The sequence below is a fragment of the Stenella coeruleoalba genome, assembly GCF_951394435.1.
Source record: "Stenella coeruleoalba genome assembly, chromosome: 13".
NCBI lineage: Eukaryota > Metazoa > Chordata > Mammalia > Artiodactyla > Delphinidae > Stenella > Stenella coeruleoalba.
Genome location: NC_137159.1, coordinates 39,629,766 through 39,642,287, shown reverse-complemented (window position 1 = coordinate 39,642,287; position 12,522 = coordinate 39,629,766). Strand labels below are relative to the sequence as shown.

Below are 12,522 nucleotides of genomic sequence, written 5' to 3'. Positions count from 1 at the left end.
GATACCTTTTAAGAGAACAAGCAACAGTTAAAAATACAAGCTTCAATATAAATACTATAGTGCCTAACACTAGATGAACATTTAATTCAAATACCATTCTAGAAATACAGAAAAAAGACCATAAATGTGTTTTAGCATAGGAATCAACATGAGTGTGCATTTTCCTATATTTAAGTACTATATAATCTTAAACCTTTCCCCAATGTATGTTTTTTTTTTTTACAACCTGAAGAGCGGTGTGTATCCAAGGCATAGAATTTCCACTACCATTTTTAAATGGATAACAAGTCTTGTAACACCACCAAGACAATGGAACCCTAAAATGCAGTTCCCCCCTAAACATAATGAAGTGTTTTTTTAAAAAATTCTTTTTTCTTAACATTTATATTTAAAAAAGTTTTGTACAAAAAAATCCTTGCACTGTAGAAGCGAAAGCAATCATTCATTTCTATGTTAAGTGTATTCTGTTTTCCATTCACAGCGCTTGCAATGTTGAGTCCGAGTAAGTAAGCTCATTAGTCAAGTAAATGGCGGGCAAAGTTTTTTTTTTAGTTTTTTTTTTTTAAATGCTCATCAATGAGATTGTGTTCAAATTATTTTTTTCAGCATTCTTGCAACTTTTCCCTTAAGTATAGACCTGTAAACTGGGAAAATTGTACAGTGCACTTAATTGTCCTATCTGAGCAGGTTTATTTTATACTCAACCTCTGTATCTCTGATTAGAGAAAAGATACAGATATTACAGGCAGAGTCAAGTGCTATTTGAACACCAACTGGGGCAGATGCTAGCTTAATAAAAAAGAAAAAATTAAAAAAATAAAATAAAAACAATGAATCCTCTTTCATGTTAACACAAATAGCACACAGTGTATGGAAAAGAAATGAAGTACAAATTTTAGGGAGCACAGACATATATACTGCTACTCTTAAAATTCTTTCTCTTCTTTTTTAAGAATGTCACATTTAAACGCAAGTCTTAAGAATTCATAGTTAATCATCATTGTATCAATATTAGCTTATACACCTGTTCTAGTTTAAAATGGCAAATAGTACCACATTGTGCTAATAAATCACATTTTTTTTTCCTCTGTTACCCTCTGTCGAACCTTATTGTCAGTCTCTTCTTTTTAACATGCTATTCGAGGTCTTAAAGTTTATCGTTTGATTGTCCATTTGACAACCAAGTAGATCTGGATCTATTTCTTCTGGTGCCAGTATTTTTTTCAAAAGACATTATTTAAAACAAGTTATCTTCATAAAATGAATCCCTTACTAATGTATTTCATCGTGTTCCAGAGCTTTTGCACGTTGCACGTTCAATTTAATCATCATTTAAAAAAAATAAAACTTTGGGCAAACGAGCCCATTTCTTTTAAGCTCTCATCAGGAGCAAAATAGCTTTTATACTGGTATAATCAGTTTTGCTTACAAGATTAAACGAAACGGAAAAATGATGATTAACTAGGACATAATGGGTCATATTTTTAGGTAGCCATTGTTGTGAGAAATACAATATAGAATTATACTCTAGGTCCTAAGGTTTATCACCTCACCCAATGCTGAATTAAGCTACAAGTTTATAACAAGTAGAAAGAACCATCAATGTGGTTTTAATAGATCCAAGGCACTCATATTTTAAAACCAAATGATAGAATAAACTTGTTTTATTTTTCTGTTAATTTGTCAATTCAAGGCCTTTCCTTCATCTCCAATTGATATATTTAACCCTTTAGAGACAGACATTTAGCTTGTAGAGATCTGCTTTCAGTGCCATCTATTCTGTCTATAGAGGGTTAATCCAAAGACTGTTTTCCCTCCTCATGTTATAAAAGAAAACTGTACATGATATGTATTACAGAATGTATGCAGCATGGTCTTTTTCTCTCTCTCTCTCTTTTTCTCTCAGAACGGAACTGGAAACAGCAACATGTTTTCTCAGCAACGAATCGGGGACAATTTAAAATAGCCATAACATACCATACATGCTGTCTAAGTTTAAAAAAAAAAAAAAAACATACACAACATGTAAATTATTGCACAAGAGAAAGGCTCAAAGTTTGCGTAAAATGCAATAGTATTGCCCCATACAGATCATGCATTCAAACGGTGAGAACATAAAGGAAAAAAAGAAAAAGAAAAAGAAAAAAAAACAAAACAAAACAGGTGTGCTGGTGACAAGCACTCTCATATTCTTAGCTTCCGTTACTTCTGTTTGTTTGTTTGTATGTTTAAATCACATGGGACTAGAAAAAAATCCTACAGGGTGTGGGGCTGGAGGGCGATGGGGAAAGGGGAGGGTGATGAAAAAAGGAGGTGGCAGGTGGGAGTGAGGGAGGGGTATTAATATACCTCTATTCAGTTTTTATATCATTATTCAACACTCGATCACTGTGCCATTTTTTCATGTGTTTCTCCAGGGTACTGTACACGCTAAAAGGCATCTTACAAATTTCACATTTGTAAACGTCCTTCCCCACCTGGCCATGCGTTTTCATGTGCCTGGTGAGCTTGCTACTCTGGGCACAGGCATAGTTGCACAGCTCGCATTTATAAGGCCTTTCGCCCGTGTGGCTTCTCCTGTGGACAGTGAGATTGCTACAGTTCTTGAAGACTTTCCCACAGTACTCACAAGTGTCGCTGCGTCTGCCCTCTTTTGAGCTGGGCCTGCCCGGGCCCGGACCACTAATATGGGGCGTGCTCCCTCCACTTCCCGTGCCGCTGCGCCCCGAGATCCCTCCGTCCAGCTCCCCGGGCGGCGTGGAGAAGCGCAAGCTTCCGTTCTCCGAGGAGTGCTCCGACGAGGAGGCGAAAGGCGATTGTCTGGAGTCTCCGAAGCTAAGGAAGGGATCTTTGAGCTGCCTGGAGGCCGCGTAGCCGGCGAGCCACTGCGAGTACACATTCTCCGTGTTGGGCATCGCGGCCGGGGGCAGGTCGAACTCCTTCTCGAGCTTGATGCGCTTGGAGAAGGGGCTCAGCGAGCTGGGGCTGCCCAGCAGCAGCTTTTTGGACAGGCCCCCCGAGGCCGACTCGCCCGGGGAGCAGCCGCGGCCGTTAACAGTGCCATCGTCTATGCGGTCCGACTCGCCGGCCACCGAGTCTTCGTCGCATGTGTCCCTGTGGCCCTCGGCCTCGGCCAGGTGGCCGCGCTTATGCTTCTCGCCCAGGACCTGGTGGAAGGCCTCGCTGAAGTGCTGCATGGAGCTGAGCACCATGCCCTGCATGACGTCGGGCAGGGCACGGCCCTCGTCGCCCACGCCCACCACCGCGCCCCGCGAGCTGTTCTCGTGGTGGCGCGCCGCCTCCAGGCTCAGCCCGAAGCCGTAGTCCACCCTCTCGCTCTCCGTCAGCTCCTCCTCCTCCTCTTCCTCCTCTTCTTCCTCTTCCTCGTCGTCCTCCTCTTCCTCCTCGTCCCCATTCTCCGGGATCAAGTTGGGGTCGTTCTCGCTCTTGAACTTGGCCACCACGGACTTGAGCGCGCTGCTGGCGCTGCCCACCAGGTCGCTGGTGCCGGGTTCCGGGGAGCTGGCGGTGGAGAGGCCGTCGTCGGACTTGACCGTCATGGGGGACGACTTGTGCATGTGCGTCTTCATGTGGCGCTTCAGCTTGCTGGCCTGTGTGCACGCGTGGTCGCACAGGTTGCACTTGTAGGGCTTCTCGCCCGTGTGGCTGCGCCGATGCACCACCAGGTTGCTCTGAAATTTGAACGTCTTGCCGCAGAACTCGCATGACTTGGACTTGACCGGGGGCTGGGAGGGAGGAGGGGCGGATTGCAGAGGAGGGAGTGGGGGCGTCGCCAGGAAGGGCGGCTTGCTACCTGGCTGGAATGGTTGCAGTAACCTTTGCATAGGGCTGGGCCGGCCTGGGGACAGCGGTGGGCTAGACGTGTTCCCTGCCAGCTCTCTAAGTCTCCTAGAGAAATCCATGGCGGGAGGCTCCATAGCCATTGGATTCAACCGCAGCACCCTGTCAAAGGCACTCGGGTGATGGGTGGCCAGGGCCATCTCTTCCGCCCCCAGGCGCTCTATGCGGTGGGGGTCCAAGTGATGTCTTGGTGGTGGACTAAACAGGGGGGGAGTGGGTGGAAAGCGCCCTTCTGCCAGGCCGGAAGCCTCTCTGGATACTGATCCTGGTATTCTTAGCAGGTTAAAGGGGTTATTGTCTGCAATATGAATCCCATGGAGAGGTGGCTGGGAAGGACATTCTGCACCTAGTCCTGAAGGGATACCAACCCGCGGGGTCAGGGGACTTCCGTGTTCGCTTTCTAAGTAGATTCTTAATCCATGAGTGTTCTGTGCGTGTTGCAAGAGAAACCATGCACTGGTGAATGGCTGTTTGCAAGTTGTACATGTGTAGCTGCTGGGCTCATCTTTACCTGCAAAATAATACAACACCAACATCAATGTTTAATCACCAAGGAGGGCATCAGCAATTGCTTATTTATGTTCCACCTCCAGCCTTCCCTGCCCCCAGCCTTCAACCCCACGGCCTAAGCCCTCACTGACCTTATCCCCTGTGCCTAGATGGTGCTGGCACATCTGGAGGTTGGTGCCCAATAAAAATGTGTCAAATCAGTCTTCCTGCCATTTGACTCAGTTCTAAGAATTTTAAATCCAGTCTTCAAAGTAGAAAGATCTAGATCGATTCAAGCTTGAGGATGAGGATCCCTACATTCTAGAGAAATTCAGCAAACATCTTCTGAACTTTCCAGTCTTTCACCAGCTGTGTTTTGGGGCAAGCCATTTCATCTCTGTGCCTCTGTTTTCCTTGTCCGTTAAGTGAGGGATTTGGACAGGCTGGCCTAAGGGAAACTTTCCTGCTTTCCTAAATCCCCCTGGGTGGCAGGTGAACTGTCTAAACAGGCAATCATTTCATGGAGATATGAAAAAAGAGAAGGTCAACTCATTACAATTCTCTGTGGCCCTAGAGATGCTTTTAATCTTAGCCTGAAACACACTAATTGTTGATATTGTTAAAAATGAGAAGGTACTCATGAAATAATTACGTGGAAGAGAGACTAGCGACATCCTCACAACCCCAGCCTGTGTGAGGGTCAGTTAGTCCCAGTTCTGGTTCCACAACACCCCACGGGGATTCCCATTTTTATCTCAAGGGCTGTTACAAAAAATCTCAATAGAGAAATTTAATTCAGATTTAACCAACAGGCCATATCAAATCTTTAGGAGTTGTCCACCCCAGTCAAACAAATGGGAGTCTAGAGAAGTCAGGTGGAGTGTCTAGTGCCAACTTAAGCAGACACAGCATCCTAGTTTAAGAACAGTTAAAGCAGCCAGCACCATGAAGGGCAGCAGGCTGAGAAATGCTACGCTAGCCTCCTCCTCATTATTTTGAGAGGCTAACAACGTGAACCAAATTATACAACATCCTGCGCCCTCAGCTGAGCCTCAGCTCCAGTTGAGAAAGAAACAGAAAGATACAGTTCAGCTAGTCAACTCTTTGGCCAGTAGCCAAGCCGTCTGGAGAGGGGCCCTGCTTAAGTCACATTATTTCTCTCTCGCTGAAAAGAACCCGAGAGTGGGAAATGCCGCTGTGGCAAAGAGGGGCCAGCTTGACTTCCCAATCATTCCTTTTCGGTGATAGCTAAACTAAAAAACACATATAACAAGGGAGTAACTAACAGTTTACCAGTCAACTCAGCATTAAAAGGGGCTCAGAAGCTGGTGGCCAAAGGACTAGGATGAGAAAAATCAGTAACTTCCCAGGAATTCCAAAAAAGACACTGTATAAAGCACAAATGAGAAATACACTTTAGTCCCCCTTTTTAAGAGGAGTTCCTTAAGGCCACAGATAGTATTTGTCAGTAACTCTTGAAAAAGGAAAAAATTCACCATGGAGTTAAAGAGTGGGAATGAGGAATTAATCAATTATGATTCTTCCATTTAGCAAGTCAGAAAAGCTGGCAGCATCTTCTCAGGAGCCCCAAACGCTCATATTCCAAAACAAGCCAGCCTCACTCAAGCACTTGTCTGAATAATGGACTCCCTGCCCTGACCTTGTAATTTACTTTACAATGCATTTATAATCTCACTCAATATATCCCACTCCTGGGTAAATCTCTTTAACAAGATTAGATGATAAGATACCAAAATTAGGTTTCAAACATTTGCTAATGTGGAGGGAGAAAAAAAAAGGCAGAAAGATTTTGAAAGAAAACCGCTGACATTAGTATCACATTATCTGCCTATTTTTGTTTGCCTTCTCTCTTCAAAGGGAAATAAAAAGCATCATTGAGAGTATTTTCATAAATTTTTTGTTGTTGTTGAACAATGACTTGGGTCCTAAATAGGCAGGAAAAAAACTATCTAGTTCCAACTACCGTGACCCTCTGTGGCTTTCTCCTTTGCCTCTCTAGGACTCTGTGTTATTATCATACATTTAGCCTGACAATCTGAATTGGGTAAGTAAAAAGGAGATTTGTCAGCTGAAGCAAGTCGTTAACACTTTCATCACTACAAATGCCTTTAAATCATATTTTACCTTATAATATTCTATTGAAACCCAGGACTGGACCCACAATGAGCGATGCTGGTTTTGCATGCACCATGAATGCAGTCATTGATAGATGCCGAAATCTATATAGCACTACATCAAGGGTCTCATCTGGATCCTTTTAAAAAGGCTTAAATGAGAAAAGCCCATTTTATTTTGCTGCACTGAGCTTCCTAAAATTTTGTTTTCAAAGCTATGTGATCATGCTACAATATGTTAACACTGTGCTGTTACCCTCCCCTCTCTCTCATACATCAGGTTAGAGAAAATGGCATTTTATCTTATAATGAGCATACAACATACAGTTTTCACTACTGCATTTTAGTATTCCCATCAACTAGATATTCTAGATCATGAGGGCAGCTAGTGTAATCATAATGTCAATGAGAAGGGCTGTTACGATTGAGACTAAAGATTACATGGAAAGAGCTGCTTTGAAACTGGTAATTATTACCAGTCCACTAATAGCAAATGATGCATTACAGTTTCACCATATAATCTGTATTTCACTCAGCTCATGCCAGTGCACCATATTATATTACAGTGCTCACAGATTCTAAATTCCTAAACTGCAGTCATCAATAAATGTGTTACTTGCTGTAATTTGTGAAATTACTTTGTTCATAACATCTTTGATGGTTTAGAAAGACCAGAATTGATTTCCTGTGTGGCAAAATTAGGGCTACATTGATTTATTGACGTGTAAAATATAATAATATTCTTCATTTACTCTGATGAAAATCAACTTCTCAATTTGAGAGCCTCATTGGGCATTCACTGGGATTGTTTTGATTTAGAGCAATAAACGGAGACCTGGCCCCGAGCATGGGAACTTGAGGCATCAAAACGGTTAAACTCAGCTATTAGCTCACCTACAGCTTTTACTTTATTTCATTTTATTGTATGGAAAGGAAGAACCCCATTCCTGGTTTGTCACCAAGGCTCAAGAGTCATGATTTAGAAGAGTGATGTCTTATGAGGGACCCCTGGCTCTACTATTTACTAGCTGGTAGCTCTGGGACAGTCATTTAATTTCTCCGAGTCTTAGGTTTCCTATCTGGAAAATGAGCGTAAAAAACAGTACCTTAAAGAATTGTGAGGCTCAAATGACAAACATATATAAAAGCTCTCTGTGATCTACCAGGTCCAACATGAACGTGAGTTTTCATTATTACCAGGCTTGATTAGTTACCACGAACGATGACTAACCACACGTTACACACCCACAAGGGCTTCTGGAGGAAAGACTGGAATCCAGAATCCGGGCTTTCCCAGGCCAAGGGGAGGCCCTGGTTAGAAGAAAGCAAGAGGGGGTGATTTTTAAGGCCCTTGCCCATGGTCCACCCAGCAGGGAGGCCACAAGGTCAGTGCTAAATGCTCTGAAAGCCAAGGGCACTGGTTAAGGCAGCTGAGTGGGGTGCGGGTCAGTTTTGCTTCAGAACTTTCTGGATCCCTACAACCCATTTCCACATACCTTGTTCTGGTCACTCCTAAACTGGTCCTGCCGGCATGGGCGCCAGCAAACTAGGCTCCCTCCCATTGCCGGAAGCAGGGAGAAGGCAGGGGCTCCTTATCAGGCTACTGGTTTCCCACCCCCTAGATCAAACTCCCTGCCCTCAGGAGGATCCAGAGCAAGAGAGAGAACTCACTCCCTTCCTACCCCTTCCCTCCAAGGGTGGCTCTGTTCCCACAGCCAAGTAAGGGCCCCAGGCACCCCCAGCAAAACGAGGCGAGTTCTCCCCACCCAGTCAGCATGTAGGGACTTGAAACCATGAGTCCAAACCCCTAAACTGTACAATCGGTGACCTAACCCAGGCTTCTGCCCAGCTAGGCTTGTGGGTGCCGGGGGCGGGGGGGGGTGCGTGGCGGGGAGGTGCTTTTAACCCCTGCACCACCCAGCCCTCAGGACCTGAGGGCTTGTGAAATTCATACAATAACTCTTTGTTACCTAGACCTAGGAGTTAATAAAAATAAACAACTAGCTTCCAGTCTGATCTCAGGGCGCAGGCCCTGCCCTGCAGACACCATTCACAAGAAGGTTGGGTCTAGTTGACCTCCCATCTGAAAACCAGTCACCTTTAAGGCCCCAACTCCTGCATTTTGCTGTCTGTTATTCCCTTTCCACGACACATCATTCCCTTTCTTCTTTTCTTTCCACAAAAGGTTATTTTTTCATTTACTTTAAAAATATTTTCCTTAAATACAAATTAGATGCCACACTTCTTTTCTTCTTGAACCTGCTTTTTTGTGTTTGGGGTGGAATCAATCCCCCGGCCCCCTACCCCTACCCCCGCATCTGACTTTGTAGCCATGCATGTTATTCCTACAGAGAGAAGCAAACTGTATTACCTTCTAAAACAACATCTTTCAAAAACATTTTTTTCCCAAAAACATTTTTATAAACATACAAATCTAAATTTCATAAGAAGTTCCCCACTATGAAAGTTGGCTTAAGCAAGTAACTGGATGGTGGTAGTCGCAGTGATGGCGGGAGGGGTGTGTGTGGTATCTTTGAATTTTAGCAACAATGCTATGCATTTTTCTCTAAATCTAGGAGAAAAACAAATAGAAATCATATATGTCTGCACATATATAATGTACGATGCATATATAAAAATATACCATGTTTAAATACACACGTAAATGCATATATAACATGCATGAGGATAACTCTAGAGTAACTGTGAACTGACTCCTTTCAGTTCTGGCCTCTGCTAAAGACATATGCCATGGAGTAAATCCAAAGTCCTAAATGAGGCCATGGGAGTAAATGTCCAGCAATACAATGGGCCCTGAACACAGATATACGCAGTCACCAGCCATGGAGCCACACAAGACCCTGGGGAGGAGACCCGCAGGGATGAGCTGCTTCCAGCCCCATGCCTTCAGTAAGGAGAGAGAGAAAAAGGGGAGGGAAAAAAGCCACTTAGGGCTGAATGGATTGGGGGAGCTGGGTGCCAAGTGAGTAATGGAATATACATATGCAGATGCCAATGTATTTTGGAAATAACTCCTTTCAGTACTTAAAAAGTAAGGGTAATTTCCAGAAACTCTCATCTCTACACACATGGACGTTTGTAGAAGAAATAATGCTCAACTTACAAATACCCTGCGGGGCATATTCTGCACTCATCCCAGGCGTGGGGATTAGAGCTCCGTGTGTAGAACGAGGGGAGGAGAGGCCCCTCCAGTGCAGAAGTTTATCTGTGAAAGAAACCCAAAATCAAGCACTAAAACTATAAACAACGTGCATCTTAAACCACAGGATATCACATTTCAATTCCATTAAAATAGATTAACATCATTACAACAGCCTTGCAGATAGTTAACAGGCCCAAGGCCTATATCAAAAGAACAGTGGTGAGTTCTTTCCCACAGTTCCGCTTTGTTTCTAATTTTGGTCTTTTTTGACAAAAGGGAAGGGAGTTTGTTTTAGGTATGGGGCAGCAGGGGGGGCGGGGGTTCTTTGGTTCATTTGTTTGTTTGTTATTGTCTGATTATTGTCTTTCAATAAGAGATGTGTAAATAGCAAGGGGGAAATTGGTAATATGACTGGCAGCCTGGTAGAATGGGGGGATTTATCTGCAAGGCTGGTTTACATGCATACATTTACTTTACTTATAGACAAGCTCAAGCAAAAAACAATACGGTAACAGGAAATGAGTAGATTTGTGAATCTTTTCTTCTAGAACAGAGTCCCACTCGGCCTTTCCTGTCCCACTCTTCCGATTCTGTCTTTATGACAGCACCTTCAGTGATAGGGAAACCTTGGGCATCTCAGGACCTGGAATTCTATCCACGGAGTACCCCACGTAGACATGGCTTCTTACAGCACGAAGCAGTGGGCAATAAAGATTAGACTTCTGGGGTTAAGATAACTTTGGCCAAGTCCTCACGTTAAGGGTAAGGAATCCTACCGTTCAATGACAAGGAGCGAAGCAGCTTTCCAAAAATAGCAACACCACCCTGAAAAACGTGGCCCACCTTCTCTATTCTACTGCACTGGGTTGCACTCTGGTGAGGAAAAATGACTTCTCACACCGATAAACATAAATCTAGCTGTAAATCAAGCCATTCTTGTGAGATTTTTGCGAGAAAGGAAATATTTGGTTTGGGCAACCTGGGGATTGTATGGTTTATGTGGTGAGTTCCTAGCTTTTCCAAGTCCACCTTGAGCTAACCAAGCATGGAGAGGTCAACCTTGAGACAGAGTGGAGGAGAGATGGAGCAGGGACACTCCGTGTGTCCTAGAGGCTTGGAGTTTGTGATGATTGGGGGAGGCGGGAGAGAAGAAAAACAGACTTTGATGGTGAGTAAACAGAGTATGTTTTCCATTAGCTTAATATTAAGAGCACTTAGAAGAGTTGTTGTTATACTCTAGGATAGCAGGTCTCAAGTGTAAAATACATCCTGTTCTCCTTCTATAGATCATGCTGCCAAGAACAGCCAGGGCAGTCAGCACAAGGTTTCCTTTCATGAGGAGCCTGGTGGGTAACAATGGCGTGTTGCTCGTGGAAGCTCTTACATGGAGGCATAAATCTGTCGTTACTGGGCCTGTCCAGGGAGGCTGCCACGAAGGCTCCGCCTAGCCCGAGACCATCTACAGAGGCCTGTCCTCCTCCCTGACCCCAAACAAAACAAATGCCACAAAATGAACCCGCAAAAGCAGGAAGACTAGACTTAAAAAGCAAGCATGTCTTCATCTAGCTGCTTACGTTCTATGAATTGAGAGGCAAGGGTAAAATTAACTACAGATTTAGTCATAGTGTTTTTCAACGAGAAATCTGAGAATCCATTTTTGCACTTGTTCTTGCCTCAGCTATTTAATAAGTTTGTTTGTCGCCAAGACTGAAGTCTGTTTCTTAGGAGACCCATACAACAGAGTACTGTGACCCCAGCAGAAAAGCAACAAGGTACTTGGACCCTCACACTGGGAAAGACTCATTTCATATTCCCTGCCACTTACTCTGGGAAGACCCTGAGGTGCCTCAGATAGACCCCCAGCAAGCAATGGGAGAACCGTTAACCTGGTCCAGGCCTGACCACTTGCATGCACCTCCTGTTGGCAAACTCATCCACTAAGCCATTGGCCTAGAGCAAGCTGAGTTTCTGGGGGTAGCAGCCTGGCCCAGTTCCCCACAGCACTAGGCCACAAGGCGACGTGAGGGCTCATCAAGGAGAGTGTCTGAGTATCTGCCCCCATTATTTGGTTTGGGGTTTGGTTTTGAGTTGTAAAAAACCTTAGAGATCATCAAGTCTAATGCCTTCATTTTACAGGTGGGGAAACTGAGGCTTGGAGAAATTAAGTGACTGGCTCACAGCTATAATGATGGTTAACCACAAAAGTGAAGAACAGCACTGACTCCCCAATCCAGTGCTCTTTACTGGGATATCCATCTCTCTCCTCCCCTCTGTCGTTCCCACCCTGGTCTGTACTGCTCAAGAAGTACCGGTGAGAAGGGATCTCTTTCTCTTGACCCATTCGGAGGAACAACCTCTCTTGGGGAAGAGTCCAGCCCAGAGGTGCTGAGTGGACCTTTCAAAAGGTCCAAATGAACTGACTTGGTTTCAAAATTGGAAAACACCCGATCTACTTCCTGCACCTTGCCTCACCCCCCACTGTGTTCATCCTCTACTTCTGCTTCCCCTGCAGAATCAGCCAGCTGAAGAGAAACAAACCATTCCTATCAGCCTAACAAGCTACTGACACTGTCTTCGTGAGAGAGACTCATACTTGCATTTCTCTTCCTCCATGAAGAGTGTCAAACCAAAGACAATGGGGACCCCAGCTGATTCTGCAGCCTCTCCCGCCAAACACATCTCTGAACACGTTCTCATTGGTAAGTAGAATCAACATTCCCACAGGAACTGGAAATGCTGAATTGTTAATAGCTTCCCTAGGGTTTAACTTCTTGCTATGATGCTTTCAATTATTCCATCACAGTTTAGGCAGAATAGAGTCTCACAATTAATGCTTCTAAGCATCACCCTCAACCAGCAGCTCTGCCTTCCCAG

At 44.4% G+C, this 12,522-nt stretch overlaps 1 protein-coding gene across 8 annotated transcripts in view; it reads right to left on the bottom strand.

The window, feature by feature from the left end:
• The window catches only part of BCL11A (BCL11 transcription factor A), a gene marked incomplete at its 3' end in the record, with an annotated part of 97,962 nt that overhangs the window by 6,057 nt on the left and 79,383 nt on the right, over window positions 1-12,522 (bottom strand). The window contains exons 3-5 of one of the 8 annotated variants that reach the window (XM_079941570.1): window positions 9,610-9,711; window positions 4,230-4,372; window positions 2,630-3,692 (exon numbers count right to left, since the gene is read on the bottom strand). In XM_079941570.1, the coding sequence (XP_079797696.1) occupies window positions 2,630-3,692; window positions 4,230-4,372; window positions 9,610-9,711 (1,308 nt within the window). Of the gene's footprint in view, window positions 1-2,351; window positions 4,373-9,609; window positions 9,712-12,522 lie in introns of those variants that run through there. The other 7 variants (XM_079941565.1, XM_079941568.1, XM_079941571.1 and 4 more) reach the window with 7 other exon arrangements.